General features: G+C 34.5%; 1 protein-coding gene across 1 annotated transcript in view; it reads left to right on the forward strand.

Annotated features, from left to right (window-relative positions):
- mirr (iroquois-class homeodomain protein mirror) overlaps nt 1-14,187 on the forward strand; it is a 165,445-nt gene that overhangs the window by 83,165 nt on the left and 68,093 nt on the right. The window contains exons 3-4 of the mRNA XM_081764534.1: nt 6,716-7,204; nt 13,479-13,588. Coding sequence (XP_081620660.1) covers nt 6,716-7,204; nt 13,479-13,588 — 599 coding nt within the window. The remainder of the gene's footprint in view (nt 1-6,715; nt 7,205-13,478; nt 13,589-14,187) is intronic.

Raw genomic sequence — 14,187 nt, forward strand, 5'->3', positions numbered from 1 at the left:
ATATTTCCTTAGATTAAATAAGAAAATTTGCTAGGTTATTTTACAAATGTATAGTAAATTTATAAGAAAATAGGACATTTTTATTGATAAAAATGTAATTTTACACCAATTCATATTAGTAATTTTACTTTATACTTGTAAATTGATTTACATAGAGGATTGGCAAACAGATTGCCACCGTTTTTTTGTAAATTTACTTGTGAACTTTTTTTCAGTGTGGTGTTTGCAGTATGGCTTGATATCGGTGATTAGTTTCATGTTATGGGCCAGAAACTGGAGAATGATTTTTGCAACATTGTTGTGTCTTTTTTTGATAGTCTGTGGGAGCCATTATACGACATGAGCCTGTGATGTGTTCAATCGTTTCTGAGAAGTCTCTGACTTTTCTGCACTTTTCATCCGGTATTTCTTCCTTCAATATGTATTTACAGTAGTTTCGAGTTGTTATCACTCAGTCGTTTCAGAAAAGTTTTCTTCAGCCAGGCAACTGATTGTCGTTTATCTGTGCTACTGTCCTCTAAATGATTCTTAAATGTTTCGTGGAGTTCTTTGATTTCCATTTGCTATGCTAATTTATATTTATTATTATTATTATTATTATTATTATTATTATTATTATTATTATTATTATTATTATTATTATTATTGTGTAGTGTCATATTTTCAAAGCTACAATGTTACACACACGAAAAAAAAAGTGGTAAAAATGAGCAACTCTTTTTGACTTGGCTGTACATACTAACATAACATGGACATACGCACGCGTAAATGCAAGTACCGGTACATCAAACAAAAGACCGAAAGTAAGTACATGTCCTTTCGAGTAATAATTCGTTTGTGTTGTTGTTATTGCCTTTTGTATATACAGGATGTTGGATGTTTTACAGGCTTGTAAAATACTCTCTTATAAGTTACAGGAGAGTATATTGTTTTCTCCCCTCCCCCCCCTAATTCCACAGGTTTTATTATCGATTTGTTTCTTATGTCGTCTGAAAAAAAAAAGAGAAAATCTTTCGCCCCGTTCTTCCTATCTCATTTCTCTCCTCCTCCCCTTATTTTACGGGACAAGAAATTATAAGTAATGTAAGATAGAGTAGCCCTGCCTCGATTATGATAGTACGTACTTAAAACAGCATTTTGCATTATACACATTTACTTTCTTGCACCTGCATAACAATGCATTAGGATTTAAGTGGATGCCAAAACACGGCCGCGTGGGTTTCATTTTTACGACAGAAATCTTCGCTTGGCGGAACATCAGTAGGTGTTAAAGACACTTTTACACTCAAGAACAAAAGAGTATCGCAAGAGAATTAAAAAAAAAAAAAAGTATGTTCTCTCCAACGATCATTTAAAACAAAAAAAGCTATAAGTTATTTTGGCTTCTTTCTTTCTTTTCTTTCTTTCTTTTTTTCTTTTCTTTTCTTTTTTTTTTTTTTAAGAATACCAATAATTTAGTGTAGGGCCCTACGATGTCATTTGATGTTTGTTGGCATATTGTGTATGTCTTATATCTTTGATTATGCAGTAGGTATAAAAACAATTCTTCCATTATTTTTAGGTTGTATACACACATATAGTACTCCGTTATGTACTGAAAGCACTTTTTAAGAAAATGCGTGTGTGTGCCAATGTGTTTTTGAGAGCCACATTAACAGTATATTGTTAACGTCTAATAAAACTGTATTCTTTCAGACACTATAAAGCAGTTTTTATTTTTCATGTCTCGTGTTTTTTTTTTTTTTTTTTTTTTTTAACTTCCACGCAAACTGTTAACAATGAACTGTATTAGCTACTATAAAATATTGCGATCATTGGGTTTCCTCTCTCTCTCTCTCTCTCTCTCTCTTTGTTTCTATTTTGGGATCCTTCTTTACATACCTCTGTCTAAACCAATCACGTGTTTTCTTTAGTGTACCCAAGAAAGTTGCTAATAATTAGCTGCTTTTACATACTTCCGTAGTTATTGTAAGTGGAGATGGTAGCTAAAGAAATTATAGTAACTTCGCTCAAAGGAATGCCGCTTATAGATTGTATAGTAGCCTCGCTCGAAACATCTCCACATTTTATACAAGGAATGCCGCCTATGATTGCATAGTTGCCATGATCGCAACATTTCCACTTTCTTTCAAGGGAATGTCGTCCATAACTGTAAAAAGCCTCCATTGTAACATTTCTACTTTCAAAGGAATACAGTCTTTAATTGTATAGTAGACTCGATCCAGTATTTTTATTTTCTTTCAAGGCAATGCAGCCCTTAGTTCTATAGTATCTTCGCTCGAGATATTTCCACTTTCTTTAAAAGGAATGTTGCCCATAATTGTAAAGTAGCTTCGATGATAACATTTCCATTTTCTTTCAAAGGAATATCACACATAAATGTATAGTACCCTCAATCAAAGCATTTCCACTTTCATTCAATGAAATACAGTTCATTGTATAGTAGCCTCGGTTATAAGATCTCCACTTTCTTACAACCATAATTGTATAGTTGCTTCAATCGAAAATACCATTTAAAATCAATATATAATGCATTGAGTACAAAAATCAGCAAGTGTATAGATTTCACAGACAAAAATTGACATGAAATTGTCGGTAAGTCACAGCAAGTCCAATCACATCTATACCTGTGGCAGCTACAGCTGTTGTCTGTAAAAAAAAAACTGTGATACAACTGCAACAGATAAATGCCAAGTATCTTCTAAGAAACCTACAAAAATCAGTTTTTATCACCTGTCATGTGGTCTGAACGTTGTTTTGGAGAAGAACTCGTCCAATAATCTGCACTTGCTAGAGACAACCAGCATATTATTAAAATAAACCTAGAAATAATGGGCATTATGCACAGTCATTCTGACGCGTGATTAGTGCCATACTAAAAAGTTGGACTAAGATGTTTCCTGCTGTAGTCAGGCCTTTTAGTATGACGCTAATCATAGATCAAAACGACTCTGCATAAGGCGGAGTATGCATATATACTGAGATATGAACTATTAAATTTATCAAAAAGGAAGTTATGTAAACACAGATCCTTGTTATATACGAAAAATACTGTATATTGCGAATAAAAATGTTTTTCTACTTTTGAAGCATGTGAGTTTATTATTAATATTATTTCTGAACGAAACGTTCTGATTATAATATAGCAGTTCTGATTATAATATAAATATAATTTTGACTCACGCATACTTCATGGGTGCCAGAAGCTAGCACCATTCTAAATACCATTTTAATGGTAGAATAAAATACAAACTCGCCCATGAAGAATACGGATATAGGGCTGGGTAATAGTGTCTTTCTTTCTTTTTTTTTTTTTTTTTCGTCTTTCCCCTGCGGTAGGAAGAAGACAGAAAAAAATGTCGTTAACCCTGTGTCTGAGAAAGGGTAAAAGAAGAATGTGATTTTTCTTTTGTATATTGAATCAGGGGCGGAGCGTAGACAAATTTAATGAATAGGGCTTTTATATATACATACAGCCTTACGTAGGCTACATATAATTAAATTATCCCTTTTTTTTTTTTTTAAAGAAATGTGTGAACGTTGGTGACAAGGTGAGGTGTCCCATTTTTTTGTAGCTGTAAGATATAGGCGTGGTCGTAACTGGTCATTAGGTGCTAAAGCGGGCCACATCAATTATAGGGCTTAAAAAGGTAACCGTCAGTATTTATATATATAAAAAATGACAAATGTTTCCTCTGAAGGTGTACCATATTCATAAAGGCGTGCATAATATTAAAAAAAAATGTATATAATACATATATTATCCCTATAATGAATTTGTTGTGGATGTGAGTTAGAATAAACGTCATGTTTTGTATGTTTTCGCTCGCGTATAGGAAGGTGGTAGAAAAAAAAAAGCCTAACATTTATTCGTCACGGAATATCAAATTGAAATTTGTAATATCTTACATGTCTTCCTTATGCTATTATATTGCATGTAGATTACGCATCAAGACACCTGGCCAACTGTTTCGTAGCATTGATATATAGGGTATATTGGTTTAATTTCCTTTAGTGATTGCCAGGTCCCAAGCAGTATTTGGAAAGTATCTTTTGTAAGTTTCTCCGTTCAAGTTACTTTGAAAAAAAAAGAAGAAAAACGCATTCATTTCCCGTTCCTTATCAAATATAATGCTAATAATGAGCAATAATTTGCTATTAATGAGTAAATGTAAATATTAAATCGAACTGACGCTTCCGAACCTCGCTGCTCTAGTGGTTACCGCGTATATAGAGTTGAAATTTCTCGTCTCGTCTCGGAAACGTTTGTAAATTCGAGACGAGAAGAGAAACATGACAATTCTCGTCTCATATTTCGAGACGAAAAATTTGTCGAGTTTCGTGGGCAACACTACTTCATCTAATAAAACTCTTTTACGAACATAATGAATAGCATAGCATTTACTGTAAACTTTGATTTACTGAATAGCATTTACTGTAAACTTTGATTTACTGAATAGCATTTACTGTAAAGATATGTAAAGTATTGCAAAATACACTCCAATAATAAATGGGATGGGAATAGGTTTGCCATAGTACCCGATTTTAGCGGGTACCACCCGATTTTCAGATCTCATATTTTAATAATCTCTGAACACCCGCTTTCTGGATTGGAGAAAAATCTAAGACGACTTTGTTGAAGTGTTGTTATATTTAACGTAAACCGCTACATCTATGTGTCAATTTCAATCGCGATTGAGTTAAATTTGGACTCGCTCTCAGGCTCAGGTTGTGAGCTATTTGGCATTGTGTGCGGTGTGCGCAGAGCCGTTTGCTAATAAGAGATTTGCTCTAACACACATTGGTTTTCTTTGTGTAATTTACGTGTTTTTCGTGTAATGTACTGGAGGTTCTACACGAATGAATATTCGTTTATGGATGTTGTGACAAACATACTTGAATTATTCATGACTTCATAAACTACAAGAATGTCGAAGGACAATTTCAAGTGTAAGAGTTTGGACCGAGACTCCTGAATATGTATTACCTTTCTGATGATAAAAATTTAGAATTTATCTTGTGTTTCTTAGAGAGAATACCGTACGAACAATATCTGCCATATATCGCTTGATATTATTATTATTATTATTATTATTATTATTATTATTATTATTTGCAAAACGCCTTACAGATATCCTTTCAATTACAGATATCTTACTGTAATATTTACTGAAGATATCCTTACAATTACAGATATCTTACTGTGATATTTACTGAAGATATCCTTTCAATTACAGATATCTTACTGTAATATTTACTGAAGATATCCTTACAATTACAGATATCTTACTGTAATATTTACTGAAGATATCCTTTCAATTACAGATATCTTACTGTAATATTTACTGAAGATATCCTTACAATTACAGATATCTTACTGTAATATTTACTGAAGATATCCTTTCAATTACAGATATCTTACTGTAATATTTACTGAGGATATCCTTTCAATTACAGATATCTTACTGCAATATTTACTGAGGATATCCTTACAATTACAGATATCTTACTGTAATATTTACTGAAGATATCCTTACAATTACAGATATCTTACTGTAATATTTACTGAAGATATCCTTTCAATTACAGATATCTTACTGTAATGTTTACTGAAGATATCCTTTCAATTACAGACATCTTACTGTAATATTTACTGAAGATATCCTTACAATTACAGATATCTTACTGTAATATTTACTTTTCAATTCGAGGCTCCCATTTGTTGAACTTAATAAAACATTAAAGACAAAAACTAAATTTGCTTTACTTTAGTTTCGTTAGAAAAGTACTTTGGAACTGTCACTTAACAAAGAAACCACTAAAAAAAAAAAAAAAAGAATAGATCCGAAGGATCCCAGGTCACTATTTGTAATACAAAAGTTCACATCAGTACTTACGATTTAGAATCCCACGTTTTTCTAATTTTAAAATATGGCAGCCCTAGGTGGGAAGCATCCTGACAAATTCTAGAAGAAATTAAGAAAAAACGGGCATAAAATTCCCCGTATTGCTATTGAACACCGTAATGTGTTCAAATTTCAAGTTACTTCCATCGGGTATCGAATTCAGGACCCCGCGCACCTGGTGCAGATATATTGTACGTATACCTATATGAAAAAAATGAAATGAAATCTTTGAGTTTAAGATCCCACGATTATATCTGTTAGACTAAGGGAGACGAAATACGTATATAGACCTATAGCTCAAAAATTGTGCTTAACTCTGTAATTTTTGTTTAACTATAATATATTGTTCAAAGATGAAAAATCTTCATCTATATATTGCATTGAGCTGAAAATGAGATACTTGAAGGCAAATTCCGATGCGTAGTTTCTGAGAGAACCAAAAATTATGACGCTAAAAGGTACATAATTTGTTGCAAATAATAATTGCTAGTATTTATTGTCCCGAAACAAATTATTTGTTTATATAGTTACTGTCAGTGGCGTATTTAAGGGGGGCTTCCGGCCTTAAGCCCTCCCCAAAATCTTACTTACTATATATATTAAAGTATATGAAATATCTTGCAGAATTTTCACATTTTCAGGCAAAGCCCCCCTTCCCCCGAAAGTTAGCAAAGCCCTCTCCGAAACAAAATCCTAAATACGCCACTGGTTACTGTATAGGATAGATTATATCTATTGTTAACATCTCCGAACAGTGACACACACAATACTTGGAAATTTAATTTTTTTCTTTTTCTTGTTTGTTTCAGCTACTGGCGTCTGGTGCGGGTTCAGTATCAACTACTTCTTCGGGAATCGCTTCATCAACTTCGGCCTCAACAACAGGTGTTGTCTCGGTGAATTCTTCGTCAGGTGTTGTGTCAAGTGCTATAGGATCAGCCGGCTCACCGGTCACTACTTCTTCTTTACCTAACAGTATAACAGCAGCAGCAGCGGCAGGTAGTGCACTAGGTTCATCATCATCATCAACTTCATCGTCCTCAGCCGCTGTCGCAGCGGCAGTAGCGGCTGCTGGTATAGGAATGAGGTGTTGTGATACTGGACGCCCATTGTTTACGGACCCTTTGACGGGCCAAAGTGTTTGTTCGTGCCAATATGACCCACAGACTCATTTGTTAAATTATCAAAGACTAGCGTCCGCAGGACTACCGTTATCTATGTATAGTTCGCCGTACGGTGACCAAATGGCTGCGTATTTCCCTGCGTTAGGGGCGGATCAAGCGCCGTTCTATACGCCGGTAAGTGTACAAAGTTTATTTATTTCTTTGTTTCAGAGTAATAATTAGTCAATTAAAATACATAATCATAAATAGTAGAAGAAACAGATTGGACTAATTTGCTGGAGATTCACTCTACTACTGGATTAATTGCGATTCATTCTGTTAATGAATTAATATCTGGAAATGCATTGAACTAATGGATTAATTGTTGGAAATGCATTCTACTACTTTGTCAAACCTTTCATGATGTTAGGAAAATTATAAACACCATTACTGTACTATGTTACCTTGTCTGGTTCTGTCGAAAACTGTTTTTAAGCCAATTTACCAAACGTAGGTAGGCGAGACTACTTAGCCAGTAGAGTAAGTGTTAGGTAATCAGTTTCTTCTTCTGTGCATAGCAATAACATAACAAACTGATAATAATTAATCCTTAAAGTACTCATTCTAGCACTTAATCTGTTTGATCTTATTAATAACATAAACTGATAACAATTAATATTTAAAGTATTCATTTTGGCACTTAATCTACGTGTTCTTCTTAGTAATATAGACTGATAACAATTAATCTTTAAAGTATTAATTTTAGCACTTAATCTGCTTATTATTTTTAATAATATAAACTAATAACAATTAATCTTTAAAGTATTCATTTTAGCACTTAATCTGCTTATTCTTCTTAATAACATAAACTGATAACAATTAATCTTTAAAGTATTCATTTTAGCACTTAATCTGCTTATTCTTCTTAATAACATAAACTGATAACAATTAATCCTTAAAGTACTCATTTTAGCACTTAATCTGCTTGTTCTTTTTAATAACATAAACTGATAACAATTCTAAAAATACTCATTTTAGAACTTAATCAGCTTGTTTTTGTTAATAACATAAACTGATAAGAATTAATCTTTAAAGTACTAGCACTTAGAGCTTCTTCGTGGCTAAGCGGTTAGCATACGCGCCTTTGGCGTGGGAGACCCGGGTTCGATTCCCGGCGGAGCTCATGTGGTTCGGATTCCACGTTAATCAGTAGGTCCACGTCTCATATAGTCTCGCTGCTGAACGGGACGTTAAACTGAATCAATCAATCAATCATTTTAGCAGTTAATCTGCTTATTCTTATTAACAACATAAACTGATAACAATTATAGATTTGAATGCATATAGTCATGCTTAAGGGAGAAAAGAAAATAAGACATAAGTTTTAAGATCTCTGCAACTTAGGTTTTGAATGTGTTACCCAGTCTATTACTCGTTCAGTAAAGTGTTATGTACGTATAATCGTACATTTATTAAATAAATATAAGACAAAATGCAATGTCAAAGTTTTGAAAATAGCGTCGTAGAACATAAAAAAGGTATTATGGAATAAAGTGGAGTGGATTTTAGTTTAGCGTCCCTTTCAGCAGCAAGGCTATATGAGACGTGGACCTACTGATTAACGTGGAATCCGAACCACATGAGCTCCCGCCGGGAATCGAACCCGGGTCTCCCACACCAAAGGCGCGTATGCTAACCGCTTAGCCACGGAGGAGCTCTATTATGGAATAAAGAACGATAGTTTTGAATATATTGTGTTTAGCTGAGAAATGTAATGACATCTTGAAGTCACTACCGATATGTCATATTTCTTAGTTGAACATAACAGCAAATGGATCAGGTTTGAAACACTGTCAGATCATCTACATAGGGATTTTTCCTCCTTGATAAGATCGTTAGGCGCAATGAAATTAGGCCAATTGCGAATTCACATTTCGCCTAAATCGTGGATGGGTTTCCTATCTGTGATTGACAGCTGATAAAGGGTTACGCCAACTGAGTAGAGACCGGTTTCGTCAAAGATGAAGTATGAAGGAGACGATTATAATTTATGCACGAGATCATCGAATGACTAGTGGAAGATTAGTAATATGAAATTATGGCAGAAGGTAAAATAGGAATCAAAAGATTGAAATTTGAGTACGAAATTAAATAACTAGTGAAAAACTGTTGATATGAGGCATGACAGAAGTTAAAATTTCCAGATAAATAACTACTGTAACACATGGTTAGGTAAAGTATGGTAGAAGGTAAAATAGGGAGGAGATTGAAATTTATGTACGAGATTGAATAATTAGAAGAGAACTGGCGAGGATGGGAGTTTGTGTTCCTTTCAATACTCAGGCTATATGAGGCCCGGGTCCCAACCACATGAGCTCCCACCGGGAACCGAATTCAGATCTCTTGCACCGCCAAAAGCAAGTACTCTAAGCAATTAATCACTAGGGAGCTCAGGAAGACTGGTGACATAAGGTATGGTAGATGATTAAATAGGAAGGAGGTAATTGGCTTGTGTAGAAGTTATATGGGACTTCGTGATGATGATTTTGGATTTAGCTTCCGTGTCAGCAACTAGGTAATATAAGATGCACGTGGGATCCGAATCATAGGAGCTCCCGCCGGGAGTCGAACCGAGGTCTCCCACATCGAAGACGCAGATGCGAACCATATAGCCACGAAGGAACTCATGGAAAATTTTACATGCACAGCAAGAGTGCTGTGTGAATTGGGTAGAGGTTAGATTATTTACCCGCTTCCCCCCCCCCATAAAAAGGCTTTCAATTCATTTATTTTGAATGTAATTTCTGCTGTAAACTAAACTTCTACAAGAAGCAATTATTATTTTGTGCGTCGTATTAACTTCCTTACATAAAGGTGTATAGTAATTTTAGAACAACAAATATTCCAGCGAGAACAAAACAAGGTGAAAACATTAATAATTTGTGTTGTAACAAACAATACTAGTAGGAAACAACTCAATGTAAATGTGCAACAACTATCAATTCATCTTGTGCAAAGTAGTATACAATGAAATAACATTGCTTAAAAACGGTAAATATTTGGTTAATTTCCCTTTGTTTGAGGAATGTGTAAATAAAAAAATTAATTGACAAGCAAAAGTAACATGCATGCATATTCAAAACGTTATGTTTGACATGAACATTTAAAAGAAACCAAAAAAAAATCACACAATAAGTCTTTTCTTTAAAAGAAAAGAAAAACGTTCCACCACATTAAAATTTTTAGACTAACGTGTTTAATAATGCATTTTACGTTTTTGAAAATTGAAAAAAATCATACAATGACATTTTTAATTTTTTTTTAATGTTCTTTTTACCTATTCTTAACACTCTGCGAGCAATTTGCATTGCTAACAGGTTTTCCCCAAACTAATAATGCAAATACTTTTTAAGGAAATAGTAACATTATTTATACCTTTTTGTTAAAAAAAATGTCTCATTTTGGTAATGGACAAGTTAGAGTATAGCTAACACAATGCAACATAATAGTTTAGCTAAGTACATAAACATTTCTTTTTTTATTCTGTTGAAATTTTAGTGTACAATTATTACAATAATAAATCATTTAATGTTCGTTTTGTGTATTAGCAATAACAGGTGTAATCTTATCTAAATTGCTTTTCTGAATCGTATCTGCAAAATCCTATGTAATACGCTGAGAGGTGTAGTGTTTGAAATGGTGTTAAGTTGTTAAGTGCAAGTTTGGAATCAGTTTTTTTTTTTTTTTTTTTGACAAAACAAGGAAAAATTTAAAGTATGCATAACATGGTAAGATATATACATATATTCCCACACAGTTATGGTTTCTTGGGAAAAAAGTTATATGTAATTATGCTTCCTTGTTGATGAATAATTAGTATATGTACTTTCGATGTGTGTGGTTTTGCATTATATTTACCATATTACCGGTAATATCGACATTACCGGTACAGAGCAAAGAATTACCGATAATTTACAGATGTGCTACCAGTACGGAGCAAGGAATTACCAATAATTTACAGGTGTGCTACCGGTACGGAGCAAGGAATTACCGATAATTTACAGATGTGCTACCGGTACAGAGCAAGAAATTACCGATAATTTACAGATGTGCTACCGGTAGAGAGCAAGGAATTACCGATAATTTACAGATGTGCTACCGGTACAGAGCAAGAAATTACCGATAATTTACAGATGTGCTACCGGTACAGAGCAAAGAATTACCGATAATTTACAGATGTGCTACCGGTACGGAGCAAGGAATTACCGATAATTTACAGATGTGCTACCGGTACGGAGCTAAGAATTACCGATAATTTACAGATGTGCTACCGGTAGAGAGCAAGGAATTACCGATAATTTACAGATGTGCTACCGGTACAGAGCAAGAAATTACCGATAATTTACAGATGTGCTACCGGTACAGAGCAAAGAATTACCGATAATTTACAGATGTGCTACCGGTACGGAGCAAGGAATTACCGATAATTTACAGATGTGCTACCGGTACGGAGCTAAGAATTACCGATAATTTACAGATGTGCTACCGGTACAGAGCAAAAAATTACCGATAATTTACAGATGTGCTACCGGTACAGAGCAAGAAATTACCGATAATTTACAGATGTGAACTATTTAGAGCCTTTCTAGTTCAAGTGTGATTCTGCTGGCGCTGTTGTCGATGTGAGTTTTCCCGTACCCCCTTCGAAAGAGGAGAGACAAGTTATGGCCGATATCCTTCAATAGTTAGATGCGAGCAGGATTGCTACATTGAATTATTTTACGGACTTCGTTGTGCACTGCTTTGTTAGCCATTCTAAGTAGCTGCGATCTTCATTCGCCAAGACCACACGACTGAATGACAAATTGACAAACACAGTCGAGGTCATTTACTTCTTTCCCCAGAGCAAAAGGAAGGTTTTCTCCGTAAGAGGGTGGTGGGGATGGGGTTTCACATATTTTCCGAGAGCACACTTCAAATAGAAACGCTCTATTTCATGCTCTAGCAAGATGAAGCATAGTTACTTTCTCTTATTTTCCTCGCTTCTCCTACGTAAGCATGAATATGTTTATACGCGAAGTGGTCACTGAGCACGCAGTACGCGATTGGATTTCAGGTGACTACGTAAATTTCCTAAAATCACTCACTGTAAGTTTTGCTGTAATCTTGCGCCAAGCTTATCCGTACTACAGGTCAACTGCTATAGAGCACGGCTTGCTGCAAGCTTGCTTAGACAAGCTAAACCCACCAAACCAAACTAAGTGAAGAGCAAGCCAAGATAAAGGGAATGACAAGATAACTTAAGTCAAATAAGCAAAAATATGAATCCAGGAAAGGGAATAAGTACATCTCGATCCATTTGAATGTAATACAGAGGTTATCTGTAACTACAATTGTGACAATACTAATTTTTCCCCTTCAACTGGCACTCGTGTTTACAGCATACATTTTTTACTTTGCCTTCAAGTTCCCCGGAAATGTTATCCACTTTATATGTCTGCTTGATTGTACGTATATACATTCAATTATATAGCATTAGCTGCATGCATTAGTAGTATTTATATTATATGTTTTGTGTATTGGTATCTAACAGGGCACATTTCTACACTTCATTATTAGCAGTATTGTGTACCATATGTATTGAAGTTCAATATTCAACTCGTTAGGTCTAATGCTGGAATCCTTACGGGAAAAAGCTAATCTGTTGTTTGGTTTGATAATTATTCGCTTAAATATCATTAAATTAAACATACTATCTTGGTAAGATATCGTGTAGGAATAGGTTCTAGACCAATAAATAATGTCCCAAACTCATACTAAGTTCAGAGCAATTTCACATCGTGTTGGGTGTCAATTTTTGTGTGTAGATATACAAAGCTCCTGCAAGCAATATTTCGCTCACTGGCAAGGGCGCCCATGTTGTGGTTTCCAAGGGGGGCAAGTATAAGCGACATTTCAAATATAGTTTCAAATTTTGCTGTAGCTAATGTAAAAATTCTATTGTGTTTTCGATATTCACAAGTACAATTTCCTCTAAGAAGGGGGGGGGCGAGCGTCCCACCTTGCCCCCCTGATGGGCGCCCTAGCTCACTGGCATGGCTTCCGTCAAGCTAATTTAAACTTGCACCTATTAAGTGAAAGCGAATGAAGATTAGTTGAAAGCAACAGGCAAGTTTGCGGCAAACTTGCATGCCATTTGGATCTGATATAAACATAAGTAGTTGTTCGGCTCCTACTTGTAAGTACTTATCCTTCTTCATATAGCTTTAGTGACGAGGCCACGTTAAACTTCGTTAAATCAATGAATCCAAGTGAGTATGCTTCAAATAACAAACGATATATTATAACGTTGTCAATTTGAATATACACATGTTTAATATGTACAATACGTGTTATATGTTACAAACATTTCAGATTATGTGCGTGGCTATTCGTTTATTCATTCTAAAATATTATTTCCTCTTTCCAGGCCGCTGGTCTCGATCTCAAGGACAATTTGGGTACGGGTGCTGCGGGTTGGCCCTACCCATCGGTTTATCATCCGTATGACACGGCGTTCGCAGGCTATCCATTCAACGGGTAAGTACTAAATACGATTATTTCTTGTTATTCGAAGTTCATTATTTTCTTTTAAATAAATTTATTAAAAGTAGCGTAAATAATGGAAAAATATGTCATGTATCCAATCATGTAAACGCTTTGTTATTCATTTAATTTTTTAAAAAAATATTTATTCCTGGAATAATTTCGTATATCCTTGAAAATCTGAAAGAGTAGGTTAACTTACCTCTTTGCTGGCTGAAGTACAAATAGTGTAATATCCTGGCTGGGTCGCCAAAAATTTGAACAGAGTAGGCTACAGCTTAAGGCGAATTTTGGTTTAGATCGTTCTAGATCATAGACTTAAACAGATAAATACCTCAAGAAATGATCTGAAAAATAGAAAAGTAAAAGGTCTTAAAGGGGCTGAAATGCTCAATATGCTAATTTACAAGAAGTATGTGCGTCACTGTTAGGAGTATGTACGTCATCGTTAGATGAAAATACACAAAAATAGAAACAATATGTCAGTTAACAGGTTTTTTTACATTACAATATATAAATAAATGAACAATCTATTCCAGCAGAATAAGAAACTACTAATTATTATCGGCAACAAACAACATACATTTAGCACC

The sequence above is a fragment of the Thermobia domestica genome, chromosome 7, assembly GCF_964235325.1.
Source record: "Thermobia domestica chromosome 7, izTheDome1.hap1.1, whole genome shotgun sequence".
NCBI lineage: Eukaryota > Metazoa > Arthropoda > Insecta > Zygentoma > Lepismatidae > Thermobia > Thermobia domestica.